The sequence below is a fragment of the Oratosquilla oratoria genome, chromosome 38, assembly GCF_046742065.1.
Source record: "Oratosquilla oratoria isolate Oo_2021 chromosome 38, ASM4674206v1, whole genome shotgun sequence".
NCBI lineage: Eukaryota > Metazoa > Arthropoda > Malacostraca > Stomatopoda > Squillidae > Oratosquilla > Oratosquilla oratoria.
This window is the reverse complement of record NC_134814.1, coordinates 16,715,434-16,734,111: the sequence shown is the minus strand read 5'-3', so window position 1 is coordinate 16,734,111 and position 18,678 is coordinate 16,715,434. Positions and strand designations below refer to the sequence as shown.

The 18,678-nt window shown below is 39.5% G+C and overlaps 1 protein-coding gene across 1 annotated transcript in view; it reads right to left on the bottom strand.

Moving 5' to 3' along the window:
- The window catches only part of MAN1 (LEM domain-containing inner nuclear membrane protein MAN1), a 79,045-nt gene extending 71,858 nt beyond the window's left edge, over positions 1-7,187 (bottom strand). The window contains exon 1 of the mRNA XM_076176063.1: positions 5,987-7,187. Coding sequence (XP_076032178.1) covers positions 5,987-7,154 — 1,168 coding nt within the window. The 5' untranslated portion in view covers positions 7,155-7,187. The remainder of the gene's footprint in view (positions 1-5,986) is intronic.
- Between the last annotated feature and the right edge of the window lie 11,491 nt (positions 7,188-18,678).

The following is an 18,678-nucleotide window of genomic DNA, read 5'->3' as shown; positions in this document are numbered from 1 at the left end:
TGTAAATCTTCCTAGGTTGACCTACATAAGTTGATATTTCTTTCATGAAAGTGGCAGTTGCCGACAAGATTGACGCGTTAAACACCATATGAGGACGGAGCCTTTATTTGTACGACGTTTCGCTTATTACAGCTTTTTCAAGTACAAGTTGAGATACAAATGCTTGAGATTAAATAAGGGGAAAGGAGGGAATGGGGAGAGAAAAGAAGAAGGGGGGAAGGAAGAGGAGGAGGAGAAGGGGGCGGGGATTGAACACTGGGAAAGGATGAGAATGATGGCCCAAACGTCTGTGGGCGAAATGTCCACAAAGGGTGGTTTAAATATTTGAAATTTTGCTGGCCATGGATATTAGGGGAATTATGTGAGGCGAGATGTTAAACATGCACCTGTTTTGTTCAATAGTGTTTGTTCCTTGAATGATGGCTGCTTCTAAACACTTCCTGCGGATTTTGTCTGGTTCTCGTATCAGCAGCTCTGCATTCTTCCAGTCCATAAGATGGTTTTCCTTGTTTCTATGTGTCACACATGCATTGGTGGTGACATCATGCCTGACGTCGTAACAGTGTTCACGTATTCGTGTATTCAGGTCGCGTGACGTTTCTCCGATGTAAACTTTATCACATCCTGAACATAATTCCCCTAATACCCATGGCCAGCAAAATTTCAAATATTTAAATCACCCTTTGTGGACATTTCGCCCACAGATGTTTGGGCCAGCATTCTCATGCTTTCCCAGTGTTCAATCCCCGCCCCCTTCTCCTCCTCCTCTTCCTTCCCCCCTTCTTCTTTTCTCTCCCCATTCCCTCCTTTCTCCTTATCTAATCTCAAGCATTTGTATCTCAACTTGTACTTGAAAAAAGCTGTAATAAGCGAAACGTCGTACAAATAAAGGCTCCATCCTCATATGGTGTTTAACTCGTCAATAAGTTGATATACAACCACTCCTCGTTTAACGACGACAATTGGGACCAGCGCGCCGTCGTTAACCGAATTGGTCGTTAAGCGAAAGTGTATACATATACTTACATGTACTGTATATACAATGTCCAGCAATACATGTATCTTTATTTTCGTGTATTTCCCTCTTTTATACAGTACATTAAAGCTTTATTTACTGTTTATTTACAGTGATTATGTTCCCGAAATTACCGTATATGACCAAATCCGCGTATGCTGACATTCCATATTGAATACAGGGGTATTTTTTTTAGTTTCGACCATGGGCGCAATATAGCAATAGAAAATTAATTATTAATTTTGTGAATTAAAATGTACCAAAGTAATATGCAATTTTGTGGGCGGAAACGAAAGTAAAAAAATAACATGCTACAAGAAAATATGCTAATGAACGAAGTCGGTAGCATAGGATCGGGATGCCATCTTGTCATCTGCCAACGTCTCTCACAACGACAACAACGAGGACGAGCCGGATGACATTTAATTTGCAGGTAATGATTTATCAAACACAGGTTAGGTTAGTTTAGTTTAGGTTAGGCGAATTTATCATCCTTTCATTTCCTCGACATCGGCATCTATCATAACAAACATGGTGCACCATTCGTCCGACATGACTTCGTTACTTACGAAACTTGTTTTAGCACCTTTTTTTTTATTTGCGCTCACAAAATTGCATATTACGTTGATACATTATAGCACAATGGTCCCTCCTTATATAATAAAAATGGGAAAATGAAAGTGAGTCAAACTTAATCATCTTGAGCCCAGTCTGAAGACTGAGAGACCTTTGAGGCTGCACCTTCAGACTGAGGTGATATCATTGAATTTAAATACCAACATCAAGGAAATCATTCTTTCCAAGATCATCTTGTTTCATTAAATGAAAATTCCCATCATTGGTCCCTTCATTTACACACATGCCATGGAATAATCTCTACTTACAATTTTGGTAAAGTACCAGTAAACAACTTGGGGTAATGAAAGATGTCATGAGAAATAGGTATCAGGGGGTGGACAAGAAGCATAGACTGTACAAAGAAGTGATTGTGCCTACAATTCTGTATTGGGCAGACTTGAAATTTAAAGGAGTCAGAAAGGAGAAATTTATGTGTGTATGAGATGAAATACTTCTGAAGTATAGTAGGGGTTATGAGGATGAATTGAGGGAGAAATGAGGTGAGGAGGAAAGCAAGGAAGGAAAGAGAACTGTTAAAAAGGATTGATCAAAGAATACTGGGATGGTTTGGGCACATGGCAACAAGTTGTGAAAAATAACAAAAAGTGCAGAAGGGTGAGGTAGATAGAGTGAGCTTGTGGGGAAGACAGAATGAGGAGACCTTCAGTAAATGGAGAATGCCCATCAAGCAGAAAAGGGAATGGACAAGTGTGTCAATAGATTATAAACTGATGCAGTCCAAAGGGATTTCCTCTTGTCTACTCTATAAACTCTTGAGTGGATGAGGGGTAAAAGTAATCATGTAATGAACCAGTGGGGGTAAACCAGCTTTTGGCTGTTGAGTCCTGCAGTGGTGCTCTGTCTTGCTGTATTGCTTTTGACCCAAGCAGTGGATGGGAATAACCTGTCATCCACAAGGAGCTAAGTTAACAGACATCAAATGGGTGTTGTATAGGTAATGGGTAGGTGTATACCTTAGCTGGGCCACCCCCTTTTTTAGGGGTACAGGCCCATTTAGAATATGTATGTATTTACCTAGTTGTATTATACGGGAAGGGAGCTATGCTCGTGGTGACCTGTCTTTGTATCTCTCAGCATCGTTTTTTTTCTTAAAATCTTGAATAGTGTTTGCACACACTGTTTCTTTGTCTTATTTGTTCCAAGTATCTATCACTCTGTGTGGGAAGCTATTTTTTTCAGATCTCTTCTGTAATTATCTTTTTTTAGTTTCTCTTCGTGTCATCTTGTTTTTCCATTGTCCCATTTCAATAAATCATTCTTATCTAAGATTTCCATTCCCTTCATAATTCTATAGATAGTTAGTAGGTCTCCTCTTTCCCTTCTTTGTTCCAGAGTTGGTAATTCTAATTTGGGCAATCTTTGTTCATGTCATTTCGGAAAGAGTTGGTGCCAGTTTTGTCGTTGCTCTTTGTGTTCTTTATAAAAGAAAATTATAATCTTTTTGGTGCTGGGTGTCCATAGTATTGCTGCGTACTCAAGTTTTGGTCTTATTAGTGTACCGTAGTTAAATATTTTGTTATCAGTTCCTCGTCCAAATAGGCAAATGCCATGTTTATTGACCTCAATAAATTGTAGGTTTCTCCAACTATTTTATCAATATGCTTATCTGGTGTCAAGTCTTTGCTGATCATCACTCCAAGGTCTTTTTCAGTTTACTTTTTTTACCTCTTCTTTGCCAATTTTATAATCTCTCGATATTCTGTTTTTACTTTTTCCAAATTCCATTATACTATATTTCTTGATATTGAATTTTACTTCCCACTTTTGAATTCATTTCCAGATCTTGTCCAAGTCTTCTTGTAATGAGTTGCAATCCTCCTCAGTTTTTACTTTCTTTAGTATTTTTGCATCATCTGCAAAGAAATTCATATAACCGACTACTTCATCCATGTCATTTATGTATATGGCAAACATGATCGGGGCCAGTACACCACTTTTCATTTCTTCCCAATTTGAGAATTTATCTCCAATTACTACTCTCATTTTCCTCCCAGTCAGGAAGTCTTTCATCCATTCCAACAATTTTCCTCTGATGTCACCTATTGACTCAATCTTCCTTAATAGTTTATTGTGTGATACCTTATCAAATGTCGTTTGTAGGTCCAGAAAGGCACAGTCTGCCCAACCATCTCTCTCTTGTATCATGTCAATTAATCTTGAGTAGAAGCAGATCAAGTTTGTTGTACATGATCTTCCTTGTCTGAATCCAAATTGATTTGGGTTCAGTATACTGTAGTTTCTTCTTCCAAATGTTTAACCCATCTATTTTTTACTACCTTTTCGCAAATTTTTGCTACTGTGCTTGTCCGGGAGACCAGTCTGTAATTTGATGGATCTTCCTTGTTTCCTCCCTTATAAATCAGTACAATGTTTGCATTTTTCCAGTCCTGTGGCACTTTTCCTTCTTTAAGTGAGAATTTAATTACATTGTATATTTCATCTGTTAATTCTTCCATGCATTCTTTCAGTATCCAATTCACAATTCCGTCGGGACCATGTGATTTTCTGATGTCAAGGGTTTTGTATGTATGTATGTATATATATATATATATATATATATATATATATATATATATATATATATATATATATATATATATATATATATGCATGCAATTTTAGTAAATCAAAATGAATGCATCACCATCAATACCAAAATATTAGATTCTGTTCTAGTAACACAAACCCATTTTTCTTTTTTTTGCATTTGGAAGATATTTTTCTAACAAATGGTTAGGTTGTTAGGTTTGGGTAGAAGCTATTGGACAATGTTAAGTTTCATTTTGAAAATCGATACTTGCATGTTTCTGGAATTTTGTCCCACATTAATTCTATTGGGATTTAATTATCACAACCAACAATATTATTGTATTTTGATGAAACTTAGCCAATACCTGTCAAATCTATCCAGGATCTCTCACAAAGCATATACTAAAAGTTAGAGGCAGTCCTGAGGCATTCTTTTTATGCAATTGATTAGTTTTCTTTCAAGATGTTTTAATAACAATGCATCTAGGATATTTCTATAATGTTTATTATAAACATGAAGTAAAATAATGTTCTCAGAATGCAAATTTGGTCTTAATTCTTTTTTGCCATCACTTTCCCCCGAATCATCATGTTATTTATGGGTGGACATTTTTTATCAACCTATGACAAGATTGTGTGTTGGTGATTTTCCTGTTGTTTGGTGATGTATTACTATCACTAAATGCCTTCAAACTGCCTCTGACTTTTAGTATGTACCCTCTCACGACTGCAGTGACAACAATATTGTCATATTAGTAGCAATACTCTCATCCTAATATACGAATATCTCCACTCCTACATGTTAACAAACTAAAATCTTCAATTCACACCCTAGACCTTATGAGTCAATTAATACATTGCCTAGATATCCCTTACAAAAGACCCATAATCATAACTTCATGCATCAGGTACTCCAAATTAGCCTATTTTTTTTTTTAATGTGCGACTGCAATTTAAATATTAGAAAAACCCTCTATTATCCCAATAAATTACAACTAGAAATTTAATCTGGAACACGACCCCAAAAATGGTGAGCAATATATGATCGATGAACCCTTATTAGTGGGTCGTAATAATTAACACCCGGCAGTGACCAGCAACGCCTGATAGCAACCGGTAGTGACCAGCAACGCCTGGAAGCGACCGGCAATAAAGTATGGCGTGTTTTTATTTTTAGTTCCAATGGTTCATATTATATGAATGATTCGTCTACTAATGAATTCACGAAAAAATTGCTGAATTTAGCAGGAGAAATGACACAAAGCAGAAAATCCTTTGCTGAATTTAGCGCCTGGACCATGGCAGTTGTTTAGGTTAGGTTAGGTCCCAACCTAACCACCAATAATATAGCCATTCCACATTTTCCAACGACCAGACATAAACAAAGATGGCGGCACCACCACGGTCCAGGCGCTAAATTTGGCAAAGGATTTTCCACTTTGTGTGTCATTTCTCCTCCTAAATTAAACTATTTTTTTTCGTGAATTCACTAGTAGATAAATCATTCATATGATGTGAACCATTGGAACTGAAAAAATAGGCTTACACAACGCCCGGGTACCATAGAAAATTGCCGGTTGCTACCGGGCGTTATTTAGTAGGACCGTTATTAGTTTGTGACACCATTTTATTCAGAATGAGGAACAACTGCCTAATCATAGGCAATCTTAGTTATAACCATACACTTTAGAAATCATTCTTATTAAGTCTAAACCCTTTTTAGCTAGGGAAACCATGAGTCAAAAGGCTTTAAAATAATGAACCCTGCCTTTAGTACCAGTACAAGGTACATGTACAACTCACCAGGTGTTGGAACAGTTTCGTATGACCACAACCTTGATACCGATGATGGTGCCGGTAATGATGGTTGCACGGACTCTTCAGGTTTAAAAGTTTGTAGTTTAAAAAGTTTCTCTAATGATTTAACGATTGGCACAAGGATTTTCGATACAAGCTTGTACACTGTCTGAGGCAAACTGCGGACCTCTGGCAAGAGTGGTGTGGTAACATTAAGGTACAAGAGGCCAAGAAGGCAAAAGTACACCGCTAAAAGCACAACCAGAGCAACCGGCACAGACTGACGCCAATTGCTCTCCTCGGACTCCCCCTCAGGTGAGAGGGATGTGTGATGCTGACCATTAGCAATGCAGGGCGATTCTTCCAACACTACCTGCGTTGCACCGACATCATCACTCGTACCAACACACCTATCTGCATCTTTTCCATCCTCTTCCAGTCTGGGTGTGCAAGGATTCAAATTGTTTTCGTGAAACGAGTGGAGCATGCCATGATTTTGACTCAAGCCTTCACCAGCACAATCTTGATTATTGGCATAGCTTCTCGCTTGAATCTTGTTCAAGAAGCTGTTTGTATTCGTGGTTGCATGCTTCCTTTCGTCTGCAACATCAGAATCGGACCCCGTGTCATATTCACTACTCCGGGACAAAATTCCAACACCAGACCTGCTAGACACATCATAGCCACACTCTGAAACATCGTCATTATTTCTCGTCCTACTTCGTACATAATTCTCACGGCTAGTTTGGCTTAATCCTCGATGTGATCGGTGATAAGATCTTAGCGATGATGAAGGCTTATGTCTTTGATAATTTGTGAACTCGTTTTCTATCAATGGACCATTTGCACGAACGGGATCTGTTTTCCTTATATGTACTGTATTTTCGTTTGTTTCTCTGTTCCTGCCCCTACTGTTATCATTTCCATGCGCTGCCCACGAAGATTTTGCTGTGATTGTTTCTTCTTCACTTTCATCTGAGCTCAAAGTGTGAAGCCGGTTTGAGCTTCGTCTAGCCTTGTTTTTCTTATCAGAGTTTTTCTTTTTATTTGCAATGATGTGATTCAACTTCTTTATTAATATGTTTCTGGTGCTTGCAGTGACAGGTGTTGTGATACCATGTTCACTTAATTTCTTTCTAAGATCCTCATCACTAAACAACTTCGACGACGCCATATTCACTACCACCAACCTACAAATTTGTTGCAAAGTGCAAATTTGCAAATAAAACCGAAGCGGTTTTTGCATCAGTACTATTTAAATGCATTTAGTATGCAGGAGTTCGGCGTAATAAGGGTTTCGATTGTTTATAACCCGCTTCAAGCTCAAACAAGATACTATCATCTATATGTGGAGCTAATTTGAAATAGGTAAACAAAACACTATATGATGCAATATATTTAGCTGTAATCTTTATTTGTATTATCATTTGTAATTTTGGAATAATTGTTTTTCATTTGTTGCAATAGTATTTTGTCTTAGAGTGCAACACATTGATAGAAATGAAATAGAGAGTAACTGTTGCGATTCTAGATATATATTGTCAAAATCGACAGGTACCATTTTACAGGTTCAATAAAATTATTTTTTTTATCTAAGAATATGTATTATATAAAATATAAAAATGGACATTCAAAGAAAGATTATTCGAAACTATTCGAACTATAGTTCGAAACTACTCGAAAACGCACATAGTATTAGGCAGCAATAAACAGCGCTTCTAATATAGCACCGAAGAGATTTTCCAAAGAATATATTAAAGTTGCAGAGCGGGTAGTAGAAGTTAAACCGTTTAATGGTACAACTACTCCACAATTATCTTTCTGACATTTTGGTTAACTAAAGATTATTCAATTCTGTGCTGTTACTATTAATGACATAACTACTGTTGTTATTGATGTAACAATAATATCAATATTTGTGGTTGCTCTAAATGAATCATGGTTTGTCTGGAGACTGGAGATGGATTAGGAGTCTGTCTAGACTAGAGTCTAGACTCCAGGGCAGTGATTCAACTTTTCCTCCATAATTAACCCTTTCGACTTGATGCATTTCTCCATTTATTGGATTTCTCCCTTACTTCCGCGAAGGTGTGCAACGGGATTGAACAGGACTGAACAGGATTGACTGACACTCTCCCTTCCTCCCCCTCTCTCCCTTAGCGTGTCCACACACATACATACATACATACATATATACATGCATACATACATACATACAAATATACATACATACATACATACATAAAAATGTATCTGTTCACTGGGGTCCATTCAGTGATGTACAAACACACATGCATACATACTTAGCGTTCTCTCTCATACACACTCAGTTTACAAATGAGATTTAACTGAATTATCATTCAATTATCAGGTGCATTAGTTATATACTCCTTGTCATGTAATTTTTTATCCCGAGGGTATAAATTTACGCCTAGTTGAGAATCACTGCTCTAGGGGTTTGCCAAAGATGATCCTCACAAAAGCAATTGAAACTACGCGCTCACGCGGTATTTGTCCACACGATCGATCGATTGGGCATTAATGCTATAATAAATGTATATGTATTCATTACCGGGAGAAGGAATCTGTATTGGCATTTAGAATAACTCACTCCAGTGGGCGGGATTGTCGTCTAAACGTCAGCGCCGCCACGCGGAAAACGCGAATAACGACGGGAGAATGTCAAGTTATGGACGTGTGATCCCGTAAAGTGGATTGAATTATTTCTATTAAAGATATATCATACATTTTCCTCTTGTAGCTATGATGGGGATTACAGGATGCCCAGATATATGCAGTGCTAACAATTTGATGTGGAATAAGGAATTTTAATGCATTTTTCCAATTTCCAGAGAATATTTAACGAGATCCTGTCCAACCGCAAAATTCTATCTTTATGTGAATGTGTTGCCTTACCGTCTACTGATAGGTTATCAGTCTGGAGATTTATCGTGTACCATGAATGTGAGCATATCGCACTGATTGACTAGTCTAGTCATTCCTGCCTTGATGTCGATAAAGTTAGGAATATCTTATCAGGTGGGTTTTCTTTTGGATATTTTACACAAACGACTCAGCCATGTGTATGGTAGAGCTGACCATATATGATTGACAGTAATCAGTTTAATCTAAGATTATTATTGGCACATGATTTTACTTAATGAATTATAAGTTAGGAATCAAGACGCGGAGAACACATGCTTATTCGGGCCACTGCAGAGCTAATTTATTCAGATGTTGTTTCACAAAGCTGAATAAAATCGCTTAGCGGCAGCCAGAATTTACAAACTAGTGAAACAATGGTAGAAATGAGATAGTTAATATAATCATTTTATTTAAAAGTTATATATACTGGAGAGGTGTCACTACCGAAGACGCTAAATTTGTAAATAACCGATGGAAGCTGTGGAAATAAGACAGTGAAAGAGACAGACACCGACAGATAGAAAATATCATATAGAAAAACAAATCTGTAAATACTACTGGGAAGGTGGAAAGTAAACACCAAGATTGAATGTTTTTGTTGGTACTTGTGCTGAGTGAGCCTTAAGGGTATATTGAAGTTAGATAGATACAATTAGGTACATACATGCCTGCCTGCAACAGGTGTATCGTAACGGCTTCCTGTCCAGCTATGCAGATGTGTTGTGGTTAGGTTCGGACAAGCCAGGGAAATGAGACTCACAATAACACTAACACTAAAATTTAATGGTTAATATAGGCTTGGAGGTCACGGATGAGGGCTCGTAGAGGGGAGGTCTGGAGTGAGGCCCTCTTCAAGTGTCGTGGCTGAGAGTGAAGGGTCACAGGAGGGAACGAGGCGACTTGCTGGAGAGAACTGGTCCCGAGGCGTCTTGCAGGGGAGAACTGGTCCCGAGGCGGCTTGCTGGCGAGAACTGCTGCATGTAGTTGTGCCCGGAGAGGGATGGTCCGGAGTGAGGACCTTGTAGTGACGTGATGCATCCTACGGCCCGTCACACTCTGATCAAAGAAATCTTCGGAGATAGCCTTTCCAAGTTCTCGTAGTTGGCAAGCGTAGTTCGCAAGGGTGTCCCTGCCAGCCAGCGGTCAGCCAATCAGGAACTTGGAAAGCTCCTCATGTTCCCGCCAGCCTCCTTTAAAAAGTCGGCGTTTCGCCGAGATGGACAGAACAGTACCGACCAGCGCACAACTACATCTCGTCCAGTCTTCTAGCTGTCCGATCGAGCCTCGCCGTCATCATCTGCTACCGCCTCGCTGACGTTAGGCTCCACGTCCAGCTACAACCATAAGCTCCACTAAGCTGTGGCCTTAGTCCGAGCTTCACCTATATTTCTCATGTGACACTTTTAGTGTCGCACCTTGTGGCTAATTACCAAAAGAAAGATTAGATATTTTGTGTTGGTTTTTATTTGTCCTGCCGTTGTTCCGAACTAAAACTACTACAACCTCATCAAGTGTCGTGGGCTGGTATGAAGGGCGAAGCTTGCCGACGTTAGTTGCTGGAGAGGACTGCGCCCGTTGGCCCTCTGTTGGAGGTCACGGACGAAAGGATCGTCTTGGCTAGGCGCCGTCCTTTTAAAGGAAGCTGGTGGGAACCCGGCTGACCTGGACGTCTTTGAGAACAACGCTTCCCAAATACAGTGAGTATATAGGCCAAGCTCGAGTTGTGTGACAGCCAGTCTGGTTTTGACCAGGGGCGCGTCACTACAGATGTATCATCTTCCAAATGATCTCTGACAGCTCGCTTCTTCAATGAATTAATAAAGGGATAAATAAGTACATGAATAAATGAACAAATAAACGAATATATATATACACAAATAAATTAATTTAACAATAAATATATAAATATAAATAAGATACTTTTAAAAGTATGTATCCACAGTTTATCCATTCCTTAGTATCCTTTCAAATCCTCACTTAAAACAAATTCCTGTTATGGAAAAATACTTTTACTAAAACAGATTATCTATCATGTGAATAGAGAAAGACTCAGGTCGTTGAAGGTGATTAATGATATTGATTACATTCGCGTTTTCGATGATTAAGGTGTTAACACTGGCAGTGATTTGATGATGCTATTTCTACACATATCCATTCCCTGTTCAGACAGAGAACAGCCCAGCTGGTTATTTTTTCCCATAGACTGAAGATGGGTTTAATTTTGAAGACGACAAAATATTATGGCAGTGTAGTGTTCTGGTATGGACAACCAAGAAAGAAATAAAACCCCTTACTACACAGTAATATTTATCTCTTAATCACCTGATCAGGCGAGAATATAGCGAGCCTGAAATCTGGAGCTGGAGGTCCTCGATCGAAGTAAGGAGGAATAAGGTCTTGGAACTGGAGGCAAGTTCCTACTGCGGTGATTAGTGAGATTGTTCTGATTTCGGTTGGCAAGAGGCCGTCCTTATAAACCCCGTGGCGGGATCACGGACGGGTCACGCTGGAACGTCTAGCCTTTTGACTGGCCACCTTCCCTTTGGCTGTGGTCCGCGTGAGCGAGCTGTGAGCCTTGACGAATGGATACGCCTCCGCTCGTGTTGGTGACGTCACCAGTCTGGGTTGGACCGGAAACGGAAGCAGACATGTCGGCGTCAGCGGTTGAGACAATGTCACAACAGCAGCAATGACTGATTAAGCATATTGTACAAGAATATGAGGTTAGAGCCAATGCATGCTTTAGTGCTGCCCCATGGCAAAGTTCTAAGTGATATCCCCTATCACCACCATCCCTTACTGCCTATGACCTTAATTTGTAATTATAGGATACCGATATACATGATAAAATATGTATTTGCTGTGTGTGCCTTATAATTAAATAAAAAATGAAGAGTAAATTTTATTTCATGTATTGTTGATTCTAAAGCAAAAATCGTCGATTACGGTAAAATATTTAGGGCTTCTTTGACCTCTTTTTATCATTATTTTGTCGGCCTTATGGGCGGCAAGTCCAGGCTAGATTTGCCGCGCCCCCTAAAAATGCTCCCCCGGTCATATGCCCCCCTGCCCCCCACCTCCATGTTACGGCCCTGTATGAGGCTATCTATAAAGACTCCTGCTTAATGAACAATGCTCAAAACAACAGTATGGTGTTAACAATCCATCACTTTCAATTAAGAATTCTGATAATGGGATGAAGTTGTCCTGCAGGTAGCCAATATTATTTATATATGTATTTCTATTCGTCTACGTTTTTTTTTTTTTTTTTTTTTTTTTTTTTTTTTTTTTTTTATTTTTTTTTTTTTTTTTTTTTAATGAATGAATGAATGAATGTTTGAGGTTATTCCGTCCATTACTGGCACAGCTGAGATGGGTCTCCTCTAAGGCCCAGTGAGGGATGATGTAGCCTCTGTACATCACCACAATGGCTTAATCCTGCTTGGTGAAGTTGTATACGTGGTGAGAAGTGCTTCATGTGATTTTTTATATTGTTAATGGCTATAAAAATTACTTGGCAATAGTCTATATAACTCTTACAAATTACTGTTGAATTTCATTCAACATCGGCGATGTTAAAGGAGGCGATGAGGCGGTGAACACGAATGGTTATTCCTACTCACTGCTTAAGGCTCTCCATTCGCTAGGAGAACGTGAAATTAGCACGAAGTGGGAAATAAAGTCTGCCTGGAGCCCCTCATCTCTTGCCACAAGGAACCTAAAATTGAAAAAACCTCCGCGTCAAATCGTGGGGAACTGACCCCGGCTGTCCCTGCAACACACTTAAATTGAGGCGCACCGGGCACTAGACTTCCGCCACTGTCCTCCCAGCAGTGTTGGATTAGTGAGACACAACAGAAGACCCACTAAACCGCTCACTCATCATGTCACAGAAGTCGCACCTCTACTGGCGTCGTGAGGACGTTATTCAGCTGATAGAACTGTACAAGGATAACGTGTGGCTGTGGCAAGTGAAACATCACCTGTATAAAGACAGAAACACCAGGGATGAATTGAATAGCGTGCGTCATTCACCCACGGTAATGAGTCACCGTTTGAACACAGGACGGGTAAAAGGCGCGCGCCTTTCATCCCCGCACCGGACCACCGGGACTCAAAAGACGCGTAATGTGACGTGGCCTTAAGGCGACGTCACAATACTCGTCAAATCGTGGGGACTTCATCCCGACGGTCTCAGCAACACACTCAAACTGAGGCGCCAGGGGACACTTGACGCGCGCCATCCTCCCACTAGTGGTGGGTTGATGACGCGGAATAGAGGACCCACCAAATCGTACCACTCACCATGTCACAGAAGTCTCAGCTCCACTGACGTCGTGAGGACATTATTTGACTGATACAACTTTACAAGGATTACGTGTGCCTGTGGCAAATGAAATATCACCTGTACAAAGCTGTGGCAGCTATGATGAACTGAGCAGTGCGCGTCACTCATCCACGCCAATTAGTTACCGTTTGCACTCAGAGCGGTTAGAATGCGCGCGCTTTTCACTCCTACGCCAGGCCACCCTGACTCAAAATCAATCAATCAGTTCGGCATTGAATAAGGGCTTCAACATAAATTATGTTTAGTGAAATTAATTTATTAAATGAATACAGTTGTACAGTCATGGGCGTCCAAAATAGGAGGCAAGGAGCTAATACACACACCCCTGGAAATTTTGCTTAACTAGATACTGGATATTATGGCTTGTAAGGATTGCATGATGTTAGATGACCGACTTAGGTGAGATTTGTAAACATGTACAATGTTCTGATAAAAAAATGTTCATAAAACTAAATTTCATATGAAGATAACAGGGTAATGGTATATTTTTAAGCTACTATTTTGCCTACTTCCTGTGGACACCCAGCTTGTGCAGTGGGAAGATTTAAAACTCACAAAAAGGAATAATACTGTATTTTGCTTCAAGATGTACATATGGGGGGGGGGGGGCGACTAAAGGAAATTTAGAGGACTTCAGCCACCCTTCCCCCTGGCACTACCACTGCTTTGTATCTAATGTTCATGATGCATATGTAATGTGACCAGAATTTTTGAGTGAAAAAGCGGGACATTATGTACTCGTATATATATATATGTATATATGTATATATATATATATATATATTTATATATATATATATATATACATATACATACATATACATATATATATACTTATATATATATATATATATATATATATGTATGTATATGTATATATATATATATATATATATATATATATATATATATATATATATCTTCAGCCTCATAAGGATACTATAATTAATTAAAAGGTTTTTTCTTACCTTTACATAGCATACTTTTCACTGGATGAAATCTTTAGTAGTTCTGGAGCTGATTTCACCACACTATAAAACTCCATACATGTATGCTTAAGATTCAGCTTTGTCGTCAGTAATGCTTGAAGAGTTGGAACTTTCAGCTGCGTTTTCTCAGATGTCCAAATTTTATTCATGTGTGAGAATGCGCATTCAGTACAAGCATTTGTTCCAGGAGGGCAGAGCATAAACTGAACTAGTTCTGACATGTGTTGGTGATTAACATCTCTGGCTTTGAAACGATTGAAAATTTGTACCCACCACTGATCTGTTGGTAGGTTTGACTCATTCCACTCAGCTACTTTTTCAGTGATGTAATTGGCAGCACAAGTAAACTCAGAAAATAAACTTGAGTCAAATTTTATGTCAAACATTTGTCTTTCAACTGCAAAATCCATTGTTTTCTCAATGTCTTACCAGGTTGGAACTTTTTTTAGTCAAACCCACTGCATACACTCAAGATTAGGTATGTTAGCTGACCACTGATCCAAGTACTTCACACACGTGTCATAAAACTCAACTATTACTTTTCTTATAGCTGAGGGATCAGCTAGCCCCTCATGCTCTAATTTGCCTACTAGGCTTCTTACTGAGTGTGGCATGAACACATTATCTACTTTTGACTGCAGAGTTTCCTTCAAGTTAGATACAGCACTCAACACTTCCACAGCAGAAATGCTTTCTCCTTCAATCTTAAGAATCACTTGTTGAAATGCAGCTGCTTGAGAATGAACAAAACTGAGCCATATTTCTGCTTGTGGACTCTCAAAAGAAAATTTTCAGCAACACTGGGCATCTGCTTTGAGTTTGGAAGTATGATTTTAGACCTGGAAACAACTTTAATATTCTTTCCACTGCAGGCATTAATGCCAGCCACCTCGTTTTGCTATACCCCAGTAACTGCTTGTATTCTATCTCCACAAAGTCACAAAACTCTTTCAGCTCCTCTACTCTAACAGTGTAGATGTAGAAATATGAGTATATTTTTACAACAACTGCCTCTATGTCAACTGGGAGACAGTCACTAGCAGCCAGCACAGCATTATGGACAATGTGTGCAAAACATCCAATTCCAATAAGTTCTCTGCCAATGTAGTCATTCAGTTTCCTGAAGATATTATTCACTCCTTTTCTTGCTGCACCCCCAAAATTACAGTTGGTATTATCATCACAAAGACCAACAAATTTTTCATTCAACTCATGTTTCTCAATTTCTTTTAAATGCTCCACAACTATGTCCGATGTTTCTCCTGGTTGAGATTTTAGGTCAAGGAGTTCCACTTGAGCACCTTCATATGGATGAAAGAAGCAAACCATAACAGGGAATAGCTTTTTGTTGCCATGGTTGCTTGCATCAGTTAACAGTGTAATGCAGTGGGCATCCTTCATTTGACTCTCCAAGTTCTTTCTCAGCATAGGGTGCGAATACATTTGCAACAATTGCCTCACACTTCGTTCTAGCACACAAAAATTTTGGTTCAAAGCATGTTTTGAAAATTGTTGTTGCATAGTCAGTAGATCTAAAGCTATGATTTTCTTTGATTGTGTGGTAAGCCCACAAACATTCAGTAGCAGCCACTTCTAGATCCTTGTCGGTGGGATTGGCACTTTTAGGGTTGATTCACACTATCGGTCCGGTCGCGCTGCACTCTCGCTCCGCTCCGGTTCTGAGGTATTCAGGGTTGATTCACACTATCGGTCCGGTCGCGCTCCGCTCTCGGTTCTGAGGTATTCACACTATCGGTCCGCTCTCGTTCCCGTCATCCCCCCTCCCTCGACACCAGTAGAAGTCTTACCATCAGTTACGAAGGATGTGTGACTTTTCTGACGCCGAGTTGGCAATAATCGCTATTGCACTTGATGAAGAAGAAGAAGGAAAAAAAAAAAAATAGAAAAAGAAAGAGATTGTGGGTTCATCCTATGTTGCAAGATAGGAAGACTGAAGGAGAATTTCATACTCTGTATCCTCGTCTTATTGATGATGAGAGTAAATTCCACAGCTATTTCAGAATGAACAAAGGAACATTTGAGAAAATACTATCCAAAATTGAGGATGACTTGAAATGTACAAGAAGATGCTGCACTTCCTGGCACTGATGTGCTTGCACCATACGTTATAGTGGGAGACGAGGCTTTCCCGCTGAAGAGAAATTTGATGAGGCCCTACCCAGGTTCACAGATTGAACATAAGGTAGAGAAGAGGATTTTTAATTATTGATTATCTAGAGCCAGGAGGATAGTTGAGTGCACATTTGGTATTCTAGTGCAAACCTTCAGAATATATTTAAGGAAACTTAAAGCTATGCCTTCTAACGCTAATGCAATCATTACAACAACATGCATACTTCACAATCTGATACACCCAAATGCTGTTGCATTACCAGATACTGTTGTCATGCCTCCATCAAACACAGTACGTCCAATGAGAGGAAGAGGGGGAAATGCTACAAAGGAGGCTTTTGGCGCGAGAGAAACACTGAAAGATTATTTCAGCTCCCCAGCTGGTTCAATACCTTGGCAAAATGATAAAATATAAGTAGACAAAGAAACTTGTGTAGGAATATTTGTTGAGTGAGCTAAGGAGATGCATTTCCGCAGTGGATAATAGGTTGTTATTATACATATGGAATTTCTTTCTTCGGTTAATAATGTGTATTTTTTTCTCTCAGTACCTTGGCAATATGATAAGTATGCAAACATTATCACTGTAGTGCAGCGAAGTCAGGTCATACAGCTCTGGTTTACCTTTTGACTAATTCTATTAGCATTTCATCTAAATCCACAAAATTAAAGTAAGTTTTGTAGGTTATATTTTATTCAGTTGGTGTTTATGAATATCCTCGCTGTACGCATTATCATTGTATCAGTGATAAATAAAAAGAAAATGTATTTTTATCATTTTTCTAACTTTCTCATGATCGCATTGTGGTGTTTCCTTTGGATTATCCATGGTTTGGTAGGACAGAAGGTAACACTACTTGCTTATATTAAGGCTGAATCTCGACTGGAGTGGAGCAGGAGGAGCAGGACCGTGGCAACTGAATTCACACTGGCGCTCACGGTCCAGTCACACTCCGGTCTCGCTCCAGTAAAAATATCTTTTGACGGAACCGTGACCGGAGCGAAACCGGAGCGAGACTGGAGCGAGAGCGCCAGTGTGAATGCTTCCATTGAAATTAATGAGACAATATTGGACCTGACCGAGAGCGGAGCGGGAGTGGAGCGCGACCGGACCGATAGTGTGAATCAAGCCTTAAAGTAATCAGTAACAACTTTACTGGAGAATGCATTGATATTAGCTGACTTGTGCCTCTTGGTGTCAAGATGTTTGACTATATCACTGACACCTCCATGTGCAATGCTAAAGTCTTTTTTACATTTTTCACATCGCACATCACTTTGTGAAATACCTTTTTTTTATGAATGGGTATTCACGCTGCAAACGTTCATTGAGTGAGCACTTCCTTTTTGACATCTTGATCAATTAAGACAGTGACACACGTACGGTAGTCTACGTGACGGCTGCTAATCAAACACCTCTTGGTGGATGGGAATTGACTTGGTTGAGTCGCGAGCGTCACGTTTCAAACGTTTCATATGAGTACACGATACGTATGGCGCTGATGGTACGAGTACACACGGCATGAGGTTAACAAATAGTGGAATTGTACAATGACATAAATTATCAGCCTTATTCCCTTAAAATGTGGGACAGCTTTGCTGCAAAGCTGCCCCACATTTTAAGGGAATAAGGCTCCTTTGCAGCACAAAAAAGCAGGACAAATGCAGGAAAAGCGGGACATTTTGCAAACTTATAAAATAAGTGGGACTGAGGTTAAAAAACTGGGACTCTGGTCACCTTATACATATGTAAAATTGCATTAAGATCCTTTATGTCCTCCACCCTCCCCCAACATACACACTCTTAATTGGATTATCTGGAATCAACAATAGGTGCCACTTATTGGTGGTCCTGAGAGTTGGACACCAGAATCATCTCATTGGCAATCTTCAGAAACCACCAACACCCTCAAGTTCATCTGGAAGTGCAAACAGTGTTTCCCAAACTTTTCCAGTATGTGACCCCTGTCAGTAGTACCAAATATACCATGGCCCTCACCTTTATAAGCCTTCTGAAAGTGTACTAATTTTTTGTATCACTGATACATCCACTAACATAAAAAAAAAAATTCTCTCTAAACCTTCCAACCTCCTACGCAAGGCCCAACCCGGAAATGAGTCATCACCAGAAACACTAACTCCCGGGGACACATCTGACTCAGACGCCTGTAAGCATTCATAGAGGGTAGACGTGTCTTTAAGCTGTTCTCCGTGTGTTAATCTAATACGTTAATAATATTACCATGGAAAAAGAAAGTGGTGCTAACAAGAAAAATATAATCTTTACGGAATTCTGACAAAAG